Source organism: Plecotus auritus (genome assembly GCF_963455305.1).
Source record: "Plecotus auritus genome assembly, chromosome: X".
NCBI lineage: Eukaryota > Metazoa > Chordata > Mammalia > Chiroptera > Vespertilionidae > Plecotus > Plecotus auritus.
This window is the reverse complement of record NC_137784.1, coordinates 21,727,224-21,740,517: the sequence shown is the minus strand read 5'-3', so window position 1 is coordinate 21,740,517 and position 13,294 is coordinate 21,727,224. Positions and strand designations below refer to the sequence as shown.

Genomic DNA, 13,294 nt, shown 5'->3' with positions numbered 1-13,294 from the left:
TATATATTCACTGATGGCCAGATTATTATGATCTCTGAACGCATAATAATATGGCCACTGAGTGTATATCCTATATAATAAAAGGCTAATATGCAAATTGTCCCTTGGACCAGGAGTTCGACCAGCAGGCAGGCTGGCCAACCACCCATGTCCCCTCCCTCTGACCAGGCTGGCCAGACCCCACCCATGCACGAATTCATGCACCGGGCCTCTAATATATATATATTTAATTAGTTCATTAGTGAAAATATGTCTTCTATATTCCCTGTAGTACAGTAAAACTAAAGTCAACAGCATTACATTTGCTCATGGCAACCAGAATAATTGTGGATGGAAAAATCTTGTCAAAGCTGACTTCCCTACCTCTGTAAAGGAAGGTCAGATTTGTACCAATTGCATACCTCAACAACGAAGTGTTTTTTAGCATCAGTAGTACTGTAGAGCACTTTCATAATTAGGTATCAAATTCAACACTTGAATTGTTTTGTTTCTAGTGTATTTATATTAACTGCTTCTTTACCAAAGAGGCTTCCCAATTTTAGTAAGATAGAGTAGTCACTGTTAAGAAAAAGGTGTGTTTTGTTTCAAGAAAATAGCAACTATGAAAATATAGACCTAGATAGCAAATGTTACAGAGCTATATTTCACTTCATACAATAATTACTTAGATGGTCTCCTTGGATTAAAAACTCAACTAGCATATTTATAATAAAACACATTCCTTGCACAATATATGCATATACACAGTTCCAGAACATATAAAGCATTAAAATAGAGTGCTTCAATAGCTAATTATTTTAAAAACATAGTGAATTAAAAATATAATTTATATGACAAGGAATTTTCCTATCAAAATATGAATCAGGCTGTAGTATATAGTGAATGAACATTTTCCCCTCAGTCTAGTTGGAACTTAAATTTTGCAAATGATAATATAGTGTAACAGGGCAGGGTTTGTTAGTTAAGTTCTAGTGTGACATTTTATTTTAACCTGCCTGTAGTTAAATTGGATAAAGTTACATGTATATGTGTCCCTTTACCAGGACGGATGTTAAAAAATGTGAGGTTTCAATAACATTATCAACCACTTTCCTCTGCATGTTAACATCTGGTGAATCCCTGTAACTTGCTCCATTACAGAAGTGTTTGCTTTTTAACAAACTTAACAAACAAAAGAAAATACTAAAGAAAAAGATGAGTACTGCCTGGAAGTATATTCAGTTTGGTTTCATTATTTTCTCTTGCAGAAAATTTGGAAATGTGTGCCATTTGTTGAATGTACACCTCATCATCAATTAGTATTCATTCATTGACATTCCCTGTGCTCAGAGCACATCACAAAATTACTGTGTACTTTATTATGAAACAGAATCTAGAGGAAATTCTCTGGTGAGCATTAAAATATCTAAGAGAAGAAAATGGATGGACACTATAGACATTTGATTAAGTTTCTATATCTCATCAACCGTAAACATTTACATAAATGGACTAGGTTTATATGAAACCCTCCAAATGTGGATAAACCCTGAAAAAAAAAGAAGAGAGAGACCACTTATATTTAATGAGTGAAGAGAGAGGAAAAGAGGTAACAGAGGGGAGGAAGAAGTAATTCTGATATCAAAGAAAAGTCACTTTTCCTTCAAGAGTTCTATGTTACAAAGATATTTTATTAAAGACTAGAGGTCTAGTGCACAAATTTGTGCACATTAAAAGGAAATTAATAAGAAGAAATATTTTAATATCGCTATTCACCCTTTCTTTATAATAGAAGTGTCAATCAAATTCACGATTGACGACAGATGGAACACACATGTGCAATTGGCGCCAGCGAGAGCTTTATATATATAGATAAACTTGCTTAATTAGACCTGCTTTCTGATTTAGCTAAACTTTTTCCAGCCCAATGAAGCACCCCAATTTCTCTTTCAGGTAATTGTCAGCAACACAGCAGTAAATATCAACACGAAGCAGATTATTACTGTAGATCATGAAGGGAGAACAAAGGGTGAAATATTTAACTTTAACAGTGTTTGACTATATTCTGTGCAGTGAGAAAACCAGAAGTCATTTTCAAGGTCCACCATTTCTTACTTCTTTTTAGACGGGTCAAGTTTATAAACTTTCTAAATCTCTGTTTTCTGGCTAATGAAAACAAAATAGGATTCTATTGAATCTCCTATCTACCTACTCCAGGATTTCTGTGAGGATCAAATGAGATGAGGCATGTGAGAATGCTTCACAGACATTTGGTTAAACTGTAAAATTTTGCACCTGTCTATAAAGAAAGTCGTGTTCATGGGCTAGTCGCTAGGGAGAGGAAGCTGGGCATTGCTACGTGACGTCATTACCCAGAGGCCACAGCCACCGTTTCTGGGCTGGGCTGGGCTCTGGGCCACATTTTGCGCCATGGGGTCTTGGCAACATTGGCTGCGATTTGGTGGGTTGTAGCTCTGGAGTGGTTGCAGGGCCTGGTTCCCACTTGGGGGAAGCCTGAGTGGTGCTTTGTCAGCGCCAGGTCCATGGTGCCATTTATTTATAAATAGCCAGTGCGTGTCACGGCAGCTCCTACATTGAGAGTCTGCCCCCTGGTGGTCAGTGCGCATCATAGCGATGGGTTAGATGGTTGGAGGGACACTTAGCATATTAGCCTTTTATCTATATAGATTACAGAGTTATCACACACATTGTATATTTCTGTTGAGAGATTTTATAACATCTTTACTAAGAATTTTAGAAATATACAGCAAGAAACTTAAACAAAATTATTTCCTTTACCCAGCATTTTTCTTTTTAGGAATCTATCATGTTAAAATAATCATAGTCACGGGAAAATGTATAGATAAAGATCACTGCACCATTATTCATAATAAAATTTGAAAAATCAAAATTTCAACTATTTATGAAATTACTAGAGGCCTGTTGCATGAAGAGATTCATGCAATAGGCCTTCCTTCCCTTGGCTTCCAGCACCGGTTTTCCTCTGGCACCTGGGACCCAGGCCTTCGCTCTGCCCAGAGTCTGCCGCCTTTGCTGCAGGCACCTGCCAGAGTCTGCCACCTTTGTCTTTGCTGCAGACTCCGGCTGGAGTCTGCCATCTTTGCTGCAGACTGCTGTCTTCATCTTTGCTGCAGACTCCGGCCAGAGTCTGCCATCTTTATCTTCACTGCAGACTCCGGTGTCTGCAATCTTCATCTTCGCTGTGGCCAGAGTGCTGCTCCTGTAGATCCCTTTGTCCCCTGCCCTCTCTCTCATAGCAGGCATCCTGCCCCACCCGGCCACTCCATGCCTGGAGCAGCTGGGTGGTGGCCATCTTTCTCCTTCTAATTTGCATATTTCCTCCTGATTGGCTGGTGGGAGTAGCGGAGTGATGGTTAATTTGCATGTTTCTCTTCTATTAGTGTAGATAGGACATTCACATGAATAGCATGTAGCCATTAAAAGGATATTTTCTGAGAATATTTAATAGGAGTGAAATGTTTATACAATGTGAAATATAAGAAACAAGATTCTTTTCTGTATTTCCACAAAATTTCTACCATTAACTGGTATAATTATTTTTTAAAGCAAAAACCAAAATTTAAATAATGATATCCATATCTAGATGAGTAATGGTAATTTTCAGTAATGTGTCTTACTAGGTCAAGGGTAAAATGGATTTCTACTCTCTGAAAGTCTGGTAATGATGAATATAACACCCTCTATTCAGGAAGGTTCTGAAAATGGGCTCCTGACCATAGCAAGAAGGACACATTTCTGATTGACATTCTCAAGGCTCAAACTCAGCAAGACAATGGTATCTGTCTTATGATTCCCTTAAGGTACAGCTGCCTGAAAGGACTAAGTCAGGCTCACCTCCTGGACTGAACTTCAGAATTGTACAGTGTGATTTCTGGGCCTTTTGCCCAAGAAAGTGCTGTCCATATATTTGCTGATGCCCGAAAGTTATTTAAAAAGACATTTTTTTTTCACATTAGAACACACAGTTGCCACTTAAAAATAGAAATACTATTCTGTGACCACAGGTTGACTGATAATCAAACCCACCCTTTTGCGTATTTTATATGAATTTAGTTGCTATTTTGTTTTTTTCCCTAAGTAGTTTGATTTTTGTGTCTTTTGCTTCCTACATTGGAAAAGTTTGAATGAGCACCATCTTTTGAGAAGGTGAAGGAATTGCAAGAAAAGGAGGACACACAGGATGGAGAAAGAGAGAGTAAGCATGGCCAGCAAATGGCAGAGAAAGGAGAATTGGAAGTAAAGACAAATTCATGCATTTCATGATTTTGTCAGTCATTATTGATGAGTTTTATATATTTTCGGATAAACTGGAGAACTGCTGGATTTGCAATTACCAAGGTCAAGTGGATGTGTGTGTACTTTAGCCAGGATGCTCAAGTTTGGTCATCAGACATGTACCAACTGAACTTTGTGTAAGTTCTGATGATTGTTCTTATAACTCATATGGTAGTTGCTGTTTTTTTATCCTCTGAGGTCAAGATTGAGTCAGTTTAGGGCAAGTTTGAGTCAGACCCCTTAGTGCTTGGCCAATAAACTTCATTTGGAGATTCTCACCTTCTCATAAGAGTAGGTACCCCTTACAGGTTCCCTGTCACTGATCCTGGCCACCATCTTTACTTCCAACCCATGATTCTTCACTGAGTCCCCCTTTCTTATGATTTAATATCACGTTTTGAGCCTGTTGAAATATATATCTTTTATAAGTCTGCAAAGAGCAAAAATTAATTCTCCAAGGAGGGGAAAAATCAAAGTACTTATGGTAGAAAACAAATATATTTTAGGAATCTCGACTCTTTTCTGTCCTTAATATTATTTCTTAGTTTCACTTATTCTTTGTGATCATCTGTTTACCTACTCCAATACTATTGCAGTAACATTATAAAGGAATTATTTCAAATCAACTGTTACTCAAAAATCCAAGGATTAAGGTTATTTTATCCTAGGCACTGAGAACTAGAATCAAAAAATAAAACAAAACAAAAGTTGTATGATAGAATACAAATTCCAGGTTCATATCTCAAGTTTAATTGCTGTTTAAAGAGAAGTCATGTTCCTTTGGGCAGTGACAATAAAGGAATTAGAGTATTTCCTGGAGCATTTTGATGACAGCCATGCCCATGTTTTTTCAAAGGAATATAGTTAACCCTTCACATTTGCATAATAATTTTCATATTTTAAAATTTATTTGATTAGTTATTGTGCAAGAAAACGTAATTTTAAAAGGAAAGCTTTACAAATTATTTATTTCATCTTGTAAAACATTTTGAGGGCATGCAACAGAGGGTAGGGGAGGCTGGGGGAAGGTCAATGGGGAAAAAAAAGGTGATATATGTACTAATATATGTAATACTTTAAACAATAAAAAATTAAAAATAACATTTTAGTAGGAAGAAGAGAATAATATGACTTATTCCAATTTCAGGAAAAAATATAAGGAAACCAATGGGCAGCCATCAATCATGAAATTATTTTAATTATATTGTCAAGTAAAGAGATGCAATTAATTTCATTTTCACTATGTTCATTACTGACAACTGGTACCATAAACAACTGATTTTGGGCCCAAGATTTTATAATTTTGCATTAATCCTTATAAGTACATCTTCCTAGGTGTTAGTAAAGGGTCTGCATGAGCATGGCCACTTAGGATAATTTATATTTAAACAAATTTTTAAAATGTAACAATCAAATCTAATACTAGTATACCTCAATATGCCATAGCATGAGTAAAGAGTGCAATACAATTTTAAACTATTTGCTTGTTTCATATCTAGTACCACTTTAATGCTGCTGGTAATCTATTTCAAAATAAAGATAATTGTAATATACTTGCATATATATGACATTAATTCAAAGGTCTGAGTTTACCATCAAAGAAGCGTATTAATACCATGACTTGTATAAATCCCACACATCTTTTTTCCTCAACGTTAGTAAATATATGTATTTACAATGTTAGAAATCCAATGACTAAAATAATTGTACAAGTTCTAAAATCATCATCATATCTTTTTGCACTATTACTTTGGATATGCTATTGGTAAAGATTATTATATCTGTAATCTTCATTTTGAAGATGATTTACAATTTTAATCCAAATTCTAACTCCAAGAACAAAAATAACATTGGTAACTTTAAGAGATGGGCTATCAATTCCTTTTTAGTTGTATACAATAAATTGATTTCTACTCTCAATGGCTAATGTAAAAAAAAATTCCTTAACAAACAAGAATGTATGGTTAAATTCACACTTTTGCTAATCCTTTATATCAAACCACTAAAAACAAATCATTTTCTCTTAATGTTGATGATATAGGCATGCATACTATATTTCAAGTATAAATACAAACTAAAATAATATCATTAAATGTACTACACATATTTATAATTAAGATGGGAAAGTTTTCATAATTTGGTATAACTGAGTATAGTTCAACCAGACTCAGAAATTCTAGATGAAACACTAAGGTAATTACGTTAGTATTCTGATTTATAGACAACTGGATATATTTATCAAATCATAAACTGTCAATGTTCTTATGTCATGTCCCAAGCCTATTAGTCCTTTAACCAAAAGCCATTTGCTCATATTTTATTAATATATTATCCATAACTTAACTAGTATAATGTCCATTATATTTGATTAACTAAAAATTATTTTCACTCCAATAGTAACATTTATTTTTACAAATCTATACCTTTTCCCTCAATTTTCAAAAACTGTATTTTAGTGTAATAATAGGTAAGTCAAATAGTTCCATATCGCCTGCTTTAAAAACAATTCAAGCTTTATAAAGTGACATTATAACACCATCAGTAAAACCTTCAGCCAATCTCATTTCCCAATGGCCATCTAAATGACACATGAGATTTTACATCCATATATCCAGCTTGGTCTTAATGGATGTGCTGTAGAGGATGGAATGGTCTATGTTTGCTGGTATTTTCTAATTTTGCTCCCTTTAAATATACATGGGATTAGCTCAGAGTGTTATATCAGTTTACAATATAGGCTTATTGACTGTCAGAATATATTGAGAAAAGTGTTTTAATTGGAATTAAGGAATTACTCACCCAGCTGAGCCTCCTGAATGGTCAGTTTACTTTCCATAGGATACAAAAGCTTGGGTGGCTTATCAGTCAGAGGAGCTGAAAAACAATAATAACAATACTGACTATATTTATGCTACATGAACTGAAGGAAGGAACACAGTTTATTTTCTTAAATAATTTCATTATCAGAATAGTGTGTCAAAGCATTCTACCACATAATGACTTACATATTGCAGGCAGTGCCTTTGAACTAAAGAGCTTTTAGATTGTATACGAGTCAAATATAACACTTTCAAATTGACAATCACATGAGACTACTAGTATTTAAGTACTGCATCATGATTGGTCAGTCTTTAAGAACATATGACCGTGTTTCATCAAATCTTTTCAATTTTCATGTTCCCCCCCCTTTTTAAAGAATATCTTACATTTACTGTGTTAATTAAAGATATATATATCAGACATTCCAATGATTTCTTTTCACATAAAGTTGCCTCATTATTCTTAATCAAAATCCTTAGTTTCCATACCCTGGATCACACTGCCTCAAACACATAACTTAGTAATTAGATTTAGTATTTCTTACGCACATACTCTATAAGTAGGGTAGCAATGTGGTATTAAATTAGTACTAGTACAAGCTAGCATACAAGTATTAAGCATGCATACAAGTATTCACCAAGATCATATTTTTAAAAGATACTTCCCATTTAGCCAAAATCCCTTACTACCATGATCTATTACATTTTATGGTATTTATTAATAATTTGTATGAAATACTCTGGATTTTAAGTTTCCATACATTTATACTTTCTATGCTCATCAATTCATAAATTATCAACCTACAGATCTAATAGTTTACTACTGAGCACCTTGAAGACAGGTTTCCCAATGAATAATACTGCATTCCCAGTTAAATTAGACTATCTGAACTTTAGACAAATAGCCAGTTCTCCTTCATTAAGCCTCCCTCCCCAACCTAGCAGATTGAATTGTCCAGGTCTGTTGAAATATGTCATTGCAACTTCCAACATTAGCAAGTACAGAAATGATCCATTTAGGGATGCTGAGCTAAATGTTTCTATTTTGAGAGCTTTCTGCCTTCCTTGCCAGGACATGCCAGTTTGGTTGATAACTGGAAGGCTGATCTAGCAGAGCCAGGAGTTGGCCACATGTCCTCATTATCAGAGGATTCAAGAATTCAATGTGCTTCAGCAACTTACCCTCATTTCTCTTTAACAGAAAACACAGGGTGAGTTTTAAGAGTCCCTGTTTGGGAGACCAATCATACATAGGATCAGTTGCCATTGTTCATAACTAATTGAATGTATTATTCATTCATTTTTGCTATATTTAACACAGGGATGGGGATGAAAGGGCAGGCAAAGTTGGATCAATAGGATATCAACTGCTGTGAAATTCATGTCAAAGATTTAACATCACAATGATTAAGCTTAAATACTCTTATTTCTTACCTACAGTGATCTTAACAGATTTTTATTCTCCTATCAGCCAAATAAGTAGCTTATTCACTAAATATGGGTAAAATAGTTCACCATTAATAAGTCAAAAAGCCACATTCCTTTGGCTCTGGTTATTAAATGATTTCAATGAACTTCAAAAGCAACTCTGGTATCAAAATAGCAGGCTTATTCACTAAATTAACTTGGTTCATATAATCTTGTGATTATGCAGTTACAAGAGGGTAACAACAATTTGTCATAGAAAGCAGCTAAAAGAAATATTCCTGTTCACACACATCTGTCACTAATTTATAGTATGAGAAAAGATCTGTAGAAAAGGATAATAAAATCTTTATGGAACACATTCATTCAAAAGTATAAAATGCTTGTGTGGCTTCTCCACTCCAACCCACCACCCATGCGCATGACATAATGTTACATCCTTAAGACCCTTCATATTACTCTCATGCAGCAACTCCAAGTAGCATAGGAATTGTAGAATGTTGGAGCCAGAGAAAATGATATGCTTATAAAGTTGTTTTATTTTAAAACTAGAGGCCCGGTGCACAAAATTCATGAACTTGGTGGTGGGGGGGTCCCTCAGCCCGGCCTGTGCCCTCTTGCAGTCCAGAAGCCCTTAGTGAGTGTCCCACTGACGGCTTCAGCCTGCTCCCCATGAGCCTGGCTTCTGGCTGAGCAGCGCTCCCCCTGTGGGAGCACACTGACTACCAGGGGGCAGCTCCTGAATTGAGCGTCTTTCCCCTGGTGGTCAGTATGCATCATAGCAACTGTTCGACTGGTCAACTGTCTGCCCCCTGGTGGACAGTGCACATCATAGCAACTTGTTAACTAGTCGATTGTCTGCCCCCTGGTGGTCAGTGCACGTCATAGTGAGCAGTTGAGCAGCCTTAGCATATCATTAGCATATTATGCTTTGATTGGTTGAATGGATGACTGGACAACCAGACACTTAGCATATTAGGATTTTATTATATAGGATGTGTTCCCTAAAGCCCTGATTTCCACAGTGACACTCTGGACAGATGAAGTGAAGATAGAGATAAGGGGTGTTCCATGGGGCTTAACTCCATATTGTCATATTACCCACCCCTCTCTGACAAAAGTACCTTTGCCTTTGTTATACATCAGCATTTCACCCAAGATTTTAATCAAATGAATTAATTCATGTATCTATGGATGCATTAATAAAAAATGTGGTATATATAGTGGAACAACACTTAACTATATATATAAAAGCCTACCAGCCGACCAGTCGACCAGCTGGTAATTATAATGCTCACTGACCACCAGGGGACAGATGCTCAATGCAGGAGCGGAAACCACAGGCATGGAAACATGGAACAGACTGATGAATCTTAGAGGGAAGCGGGGAGGGAGGGTGGGAAGAGATCAACCAAAGATCTTATATGCATACTAGAGGCCCAGTGTACAGATTCATGCACCGTTGGGGTCCCTAGGCCTGGTTTGCAGGGACCAGGCCAAAAGTGGCTCTCTGACATCCCCTGAGGGGTCCCGGGTTACAAGAGTGTGCAGGCCAGGCCAAGGGACCCCACCGGTGCATGAATCTGTGTACTGGGCCTCTAGTAAAAAAACAAAATTCTGCCAATTGTGACAATATGGATAAACTTCAAAGATATTATGTTAAGGAAAGTAAGTCAGACAGAGGAAGAAAAATACCACATGCTTTCATTAATATGTGGAGTTTTTAAAAAATCAAAACAAATGAACAAAAAGAGACTCATAAAAACAAAGCAACCTTTGGTTGCCAGAGGGGAGGAGGGTGGAGAGATGGGTGAAGAGGGGAAGGGAAATATAGCCAATAATATTGTGATAACTTTGCACGGTGACAGATGGTTATTAAACTTATGTGGTGATCACATCATAAGATATATAAATATCAAACCACTATGTTGTAACCAATGTCACCTCAATAAATTTAATAATAAAAAATATATAAACCACTATGTTGTACTGCTGAACCTAACATAATATTGTATGCCAACTATACTTTAATAAAAAATTAAAAAGATCAATTCAACTGATGTATTTGAACACTATAATGTGCTAGGCATTGTGATGGGGGTTTGAATAGCTTGGTTTCTGCCCTTATGCCCGATTTAAAGTGATCAAAAGTAATAATAATACTAAAAAAAGTAAAAGATGCTGTACATATTCAACTCCCTTGTTTTAGAGATCAAGAATTTGAGGTGCAACCAGAACAACTGGCTGGTCCAAGGTAACAGAGTAAATTCAAGCTAGAGGGCTTGCTAGATCTTTGCCTCCTAATTCTTTGTTACCTACTCCTTGAAAATTCTGTCAAGTAACTACTGTAGCACTTAGTAACCTGTTAGGAGAGCAAAAACACTTAACTAAGTAACCATAACCTGTAGAAGAGTACGCTTACTGTGCAATATATCATCTACAAATGTCACATTTTGGTATACTATGATGGGGATCAGTTAGGTATGTTTCTTGTATGATTCACCTGTGTTTGATAAAAGTGAAAGGAAACTCACAGATAGCATAACAGCTGAACTACAGATCTGACACACTGGCAAAATGACTGTGAAAAGCAGTGACCATTAAAGCTAAGACGTAGCTCATCTCTATAGTCCATTGAGGATGAGAAATTTTGCTGCCACAAAGAGCATGTGCTGAATTATCCATTATTTGAGTGTTTCTGACACTTTATGGTGTTTAATAAATATGAGTTGAATCAAATTTAAAGGCAACAACTGGAAAACAAATACAGAAATGATAATGACCAAAGTCAACACACACACATACAAACACAAAGCCATCTTTATTTTCTTCACTAGAGGCCCAGTGCATGAAATTCATGTACTTTGGGTGGGGTGGGGGTCCCTCAGCCCGGCCTGTGACCTCTCACAGTCTGGGACCCCTCAGGGGATATCCACCTGCCGGGGGGAGCACTGTTCAATCAGAAGCTGGGCTCACTGCTCCTTAGCGCTGGCCCTGCCCCCTGCCCACTGGTGGAGGGGGGCCAATCGGGGGCCTGGCCAGCCTGGGAAGGGACCATGGGAGGTTGAGGTGCCATGGTTGCACCCAGTCCCACCTCTGCGGAGTCATGGGGACCGTGCCGCCCCCACTCCTGTCGCCTCTGTGGCTGCCTCTGTGGAAGGTGCAGCACCAGGACCAGGACTGCACAGCCCCCTTTCCCACCGCCTCTGTGGAAGGGGGTGCACTGGGACCACCATGGCTGGCCTGGCAGTGCAGGCTCGCTGCCCCCACACCCTGTTGTTCCAGAAGGTCGTTCCGGAAGGTCATACTGTAGTCCAGTCTATTTAGCATATTAGCTCTTTATTATATGTATAGGATTGGCAAAGGTGGATCTGGAAGGAAATTCCAGCAAATGACTTACAATAAAAAAAAAATAATAATTAGCATCAGACCATGAATAGACTAACTGACATTTAATAGTAAAAGAAAACACCACCACACTTCCCTCTCCCTCTCCTTCTCTGGCACACACAAACACAAAGACACACATAGATACTGACTGACTAAACTGAAATCATTGAAAAACTAAAGAAAATCCAACAGTAGTGACATGGAGCACAGGATGATTTTAAATTCTGATCTTATTTTTATCCTAACAAGGGAAAAACACAATTAAAATAGAGATGTTTGTCCTGCTAAGTGTATGTTAAAGTAATTCTATGTATCCACCATCAAAAGCATTTTCCAAGCTCTCACTTTATTCTTCAGAACATCCTATTGACAACATTAAAGCTGATATATTTATTTAAAATAAAATCAGACCTTTCTTACAGAGTTACTAATATAGCCCAATTGACAAAACTGTTCTTCAGAGGAAAAGGGGGATTTTAAGGACAGTTGCCAATTAGAGAAACATCTAGAAGTGGGTATACATGAAGTTGTGTATAGGACTGATTCTTTTTTTAAATATATTTTTATTGATTTCAGAGAGGAAGGAGAGAGAGCGAGATAGAAGCATCAATGATGAGAGGGAATCATTGATTGGCTGCCTCCTGCTTGCCAATGTGACCTCCTGGTTCATAGGTCAACACTCAACTATTGAGCCATGCCAGCTGGGTAGGACTGATTCTTTATGTTAAAGTTCCCTGACTAATCATAAAGGTATATAGTCTTCCCTTTTTTCCCCCATTCCAGGTGCACTTGGGCTATGAAACTGAAAAATGGGATCCCACCTTCCAAAAACAAAAGTGACAACAGACCAGGGTAATAGGGCCAGTAGTCTTGAAATGTTCTAATGTTTTAAGAAGGAGAGAAATGTGAGATATTCAGAATGAAAATACATTTTTCTGTTGATCAATTACCCCTCTACAATTTAATTTTAGTCCCTTAAATACTAATCCCTCAAATACTATTGAGAATACTCAATGCTTCTTGGATACCTGTAGTCATCCCACCACAAAATTTATTATTTTAAAATCATAGATACCTTCCAAAATGTATTTTAAAAAGTACTTTCTCTGCATTATGTCTTAGAAGCATTATATAGTAAAGAAAATCATATACTTGGCTTTCATGGAGATATGAGTGTAATATTTCTTGATTCTGCTTTATTGGTTTGGCAAGTTGTAGAAGTTATTTAAACTCTCAGGAGTTTAAAGTCTCAGTCTCCTTATATATAAAATGTGACATAAGTAGTTTTCCCTTATGGCTTGGTGTAAGGATTAAATAGGATAAGAGATTAAGTGCCTGGATATAGTAAGTGAAAAATAAATCTGTTC

At 36.8% G+C, this 13,294-nt stretch overlaps 1 protein-coding gene across 1 annotated transcript in view; it reads right to left on the bottom strand.

Annotated features, from left to right (window-relative positions):
- The window catches only part of IL1RAPL1 (interleukin 1 receptor accessory protein like 1), a 1,468,096-nt gene that overhangs the window by 334,410 nt on the left and 1,120,392 nt on the right, over nt 1-13,294 (bottom strand). Inside the window, exon 6 of the mRNA XM_080653955.1 lies at nt 7,093-7,167. Within this exon, the coding sequence (XP_080510081.1) occupies nt 7,093-7,167 (75 nt within the window). The remainder of the gene's footprint in view (nt 1-7,092; nt 7,168-13,294) is intronic.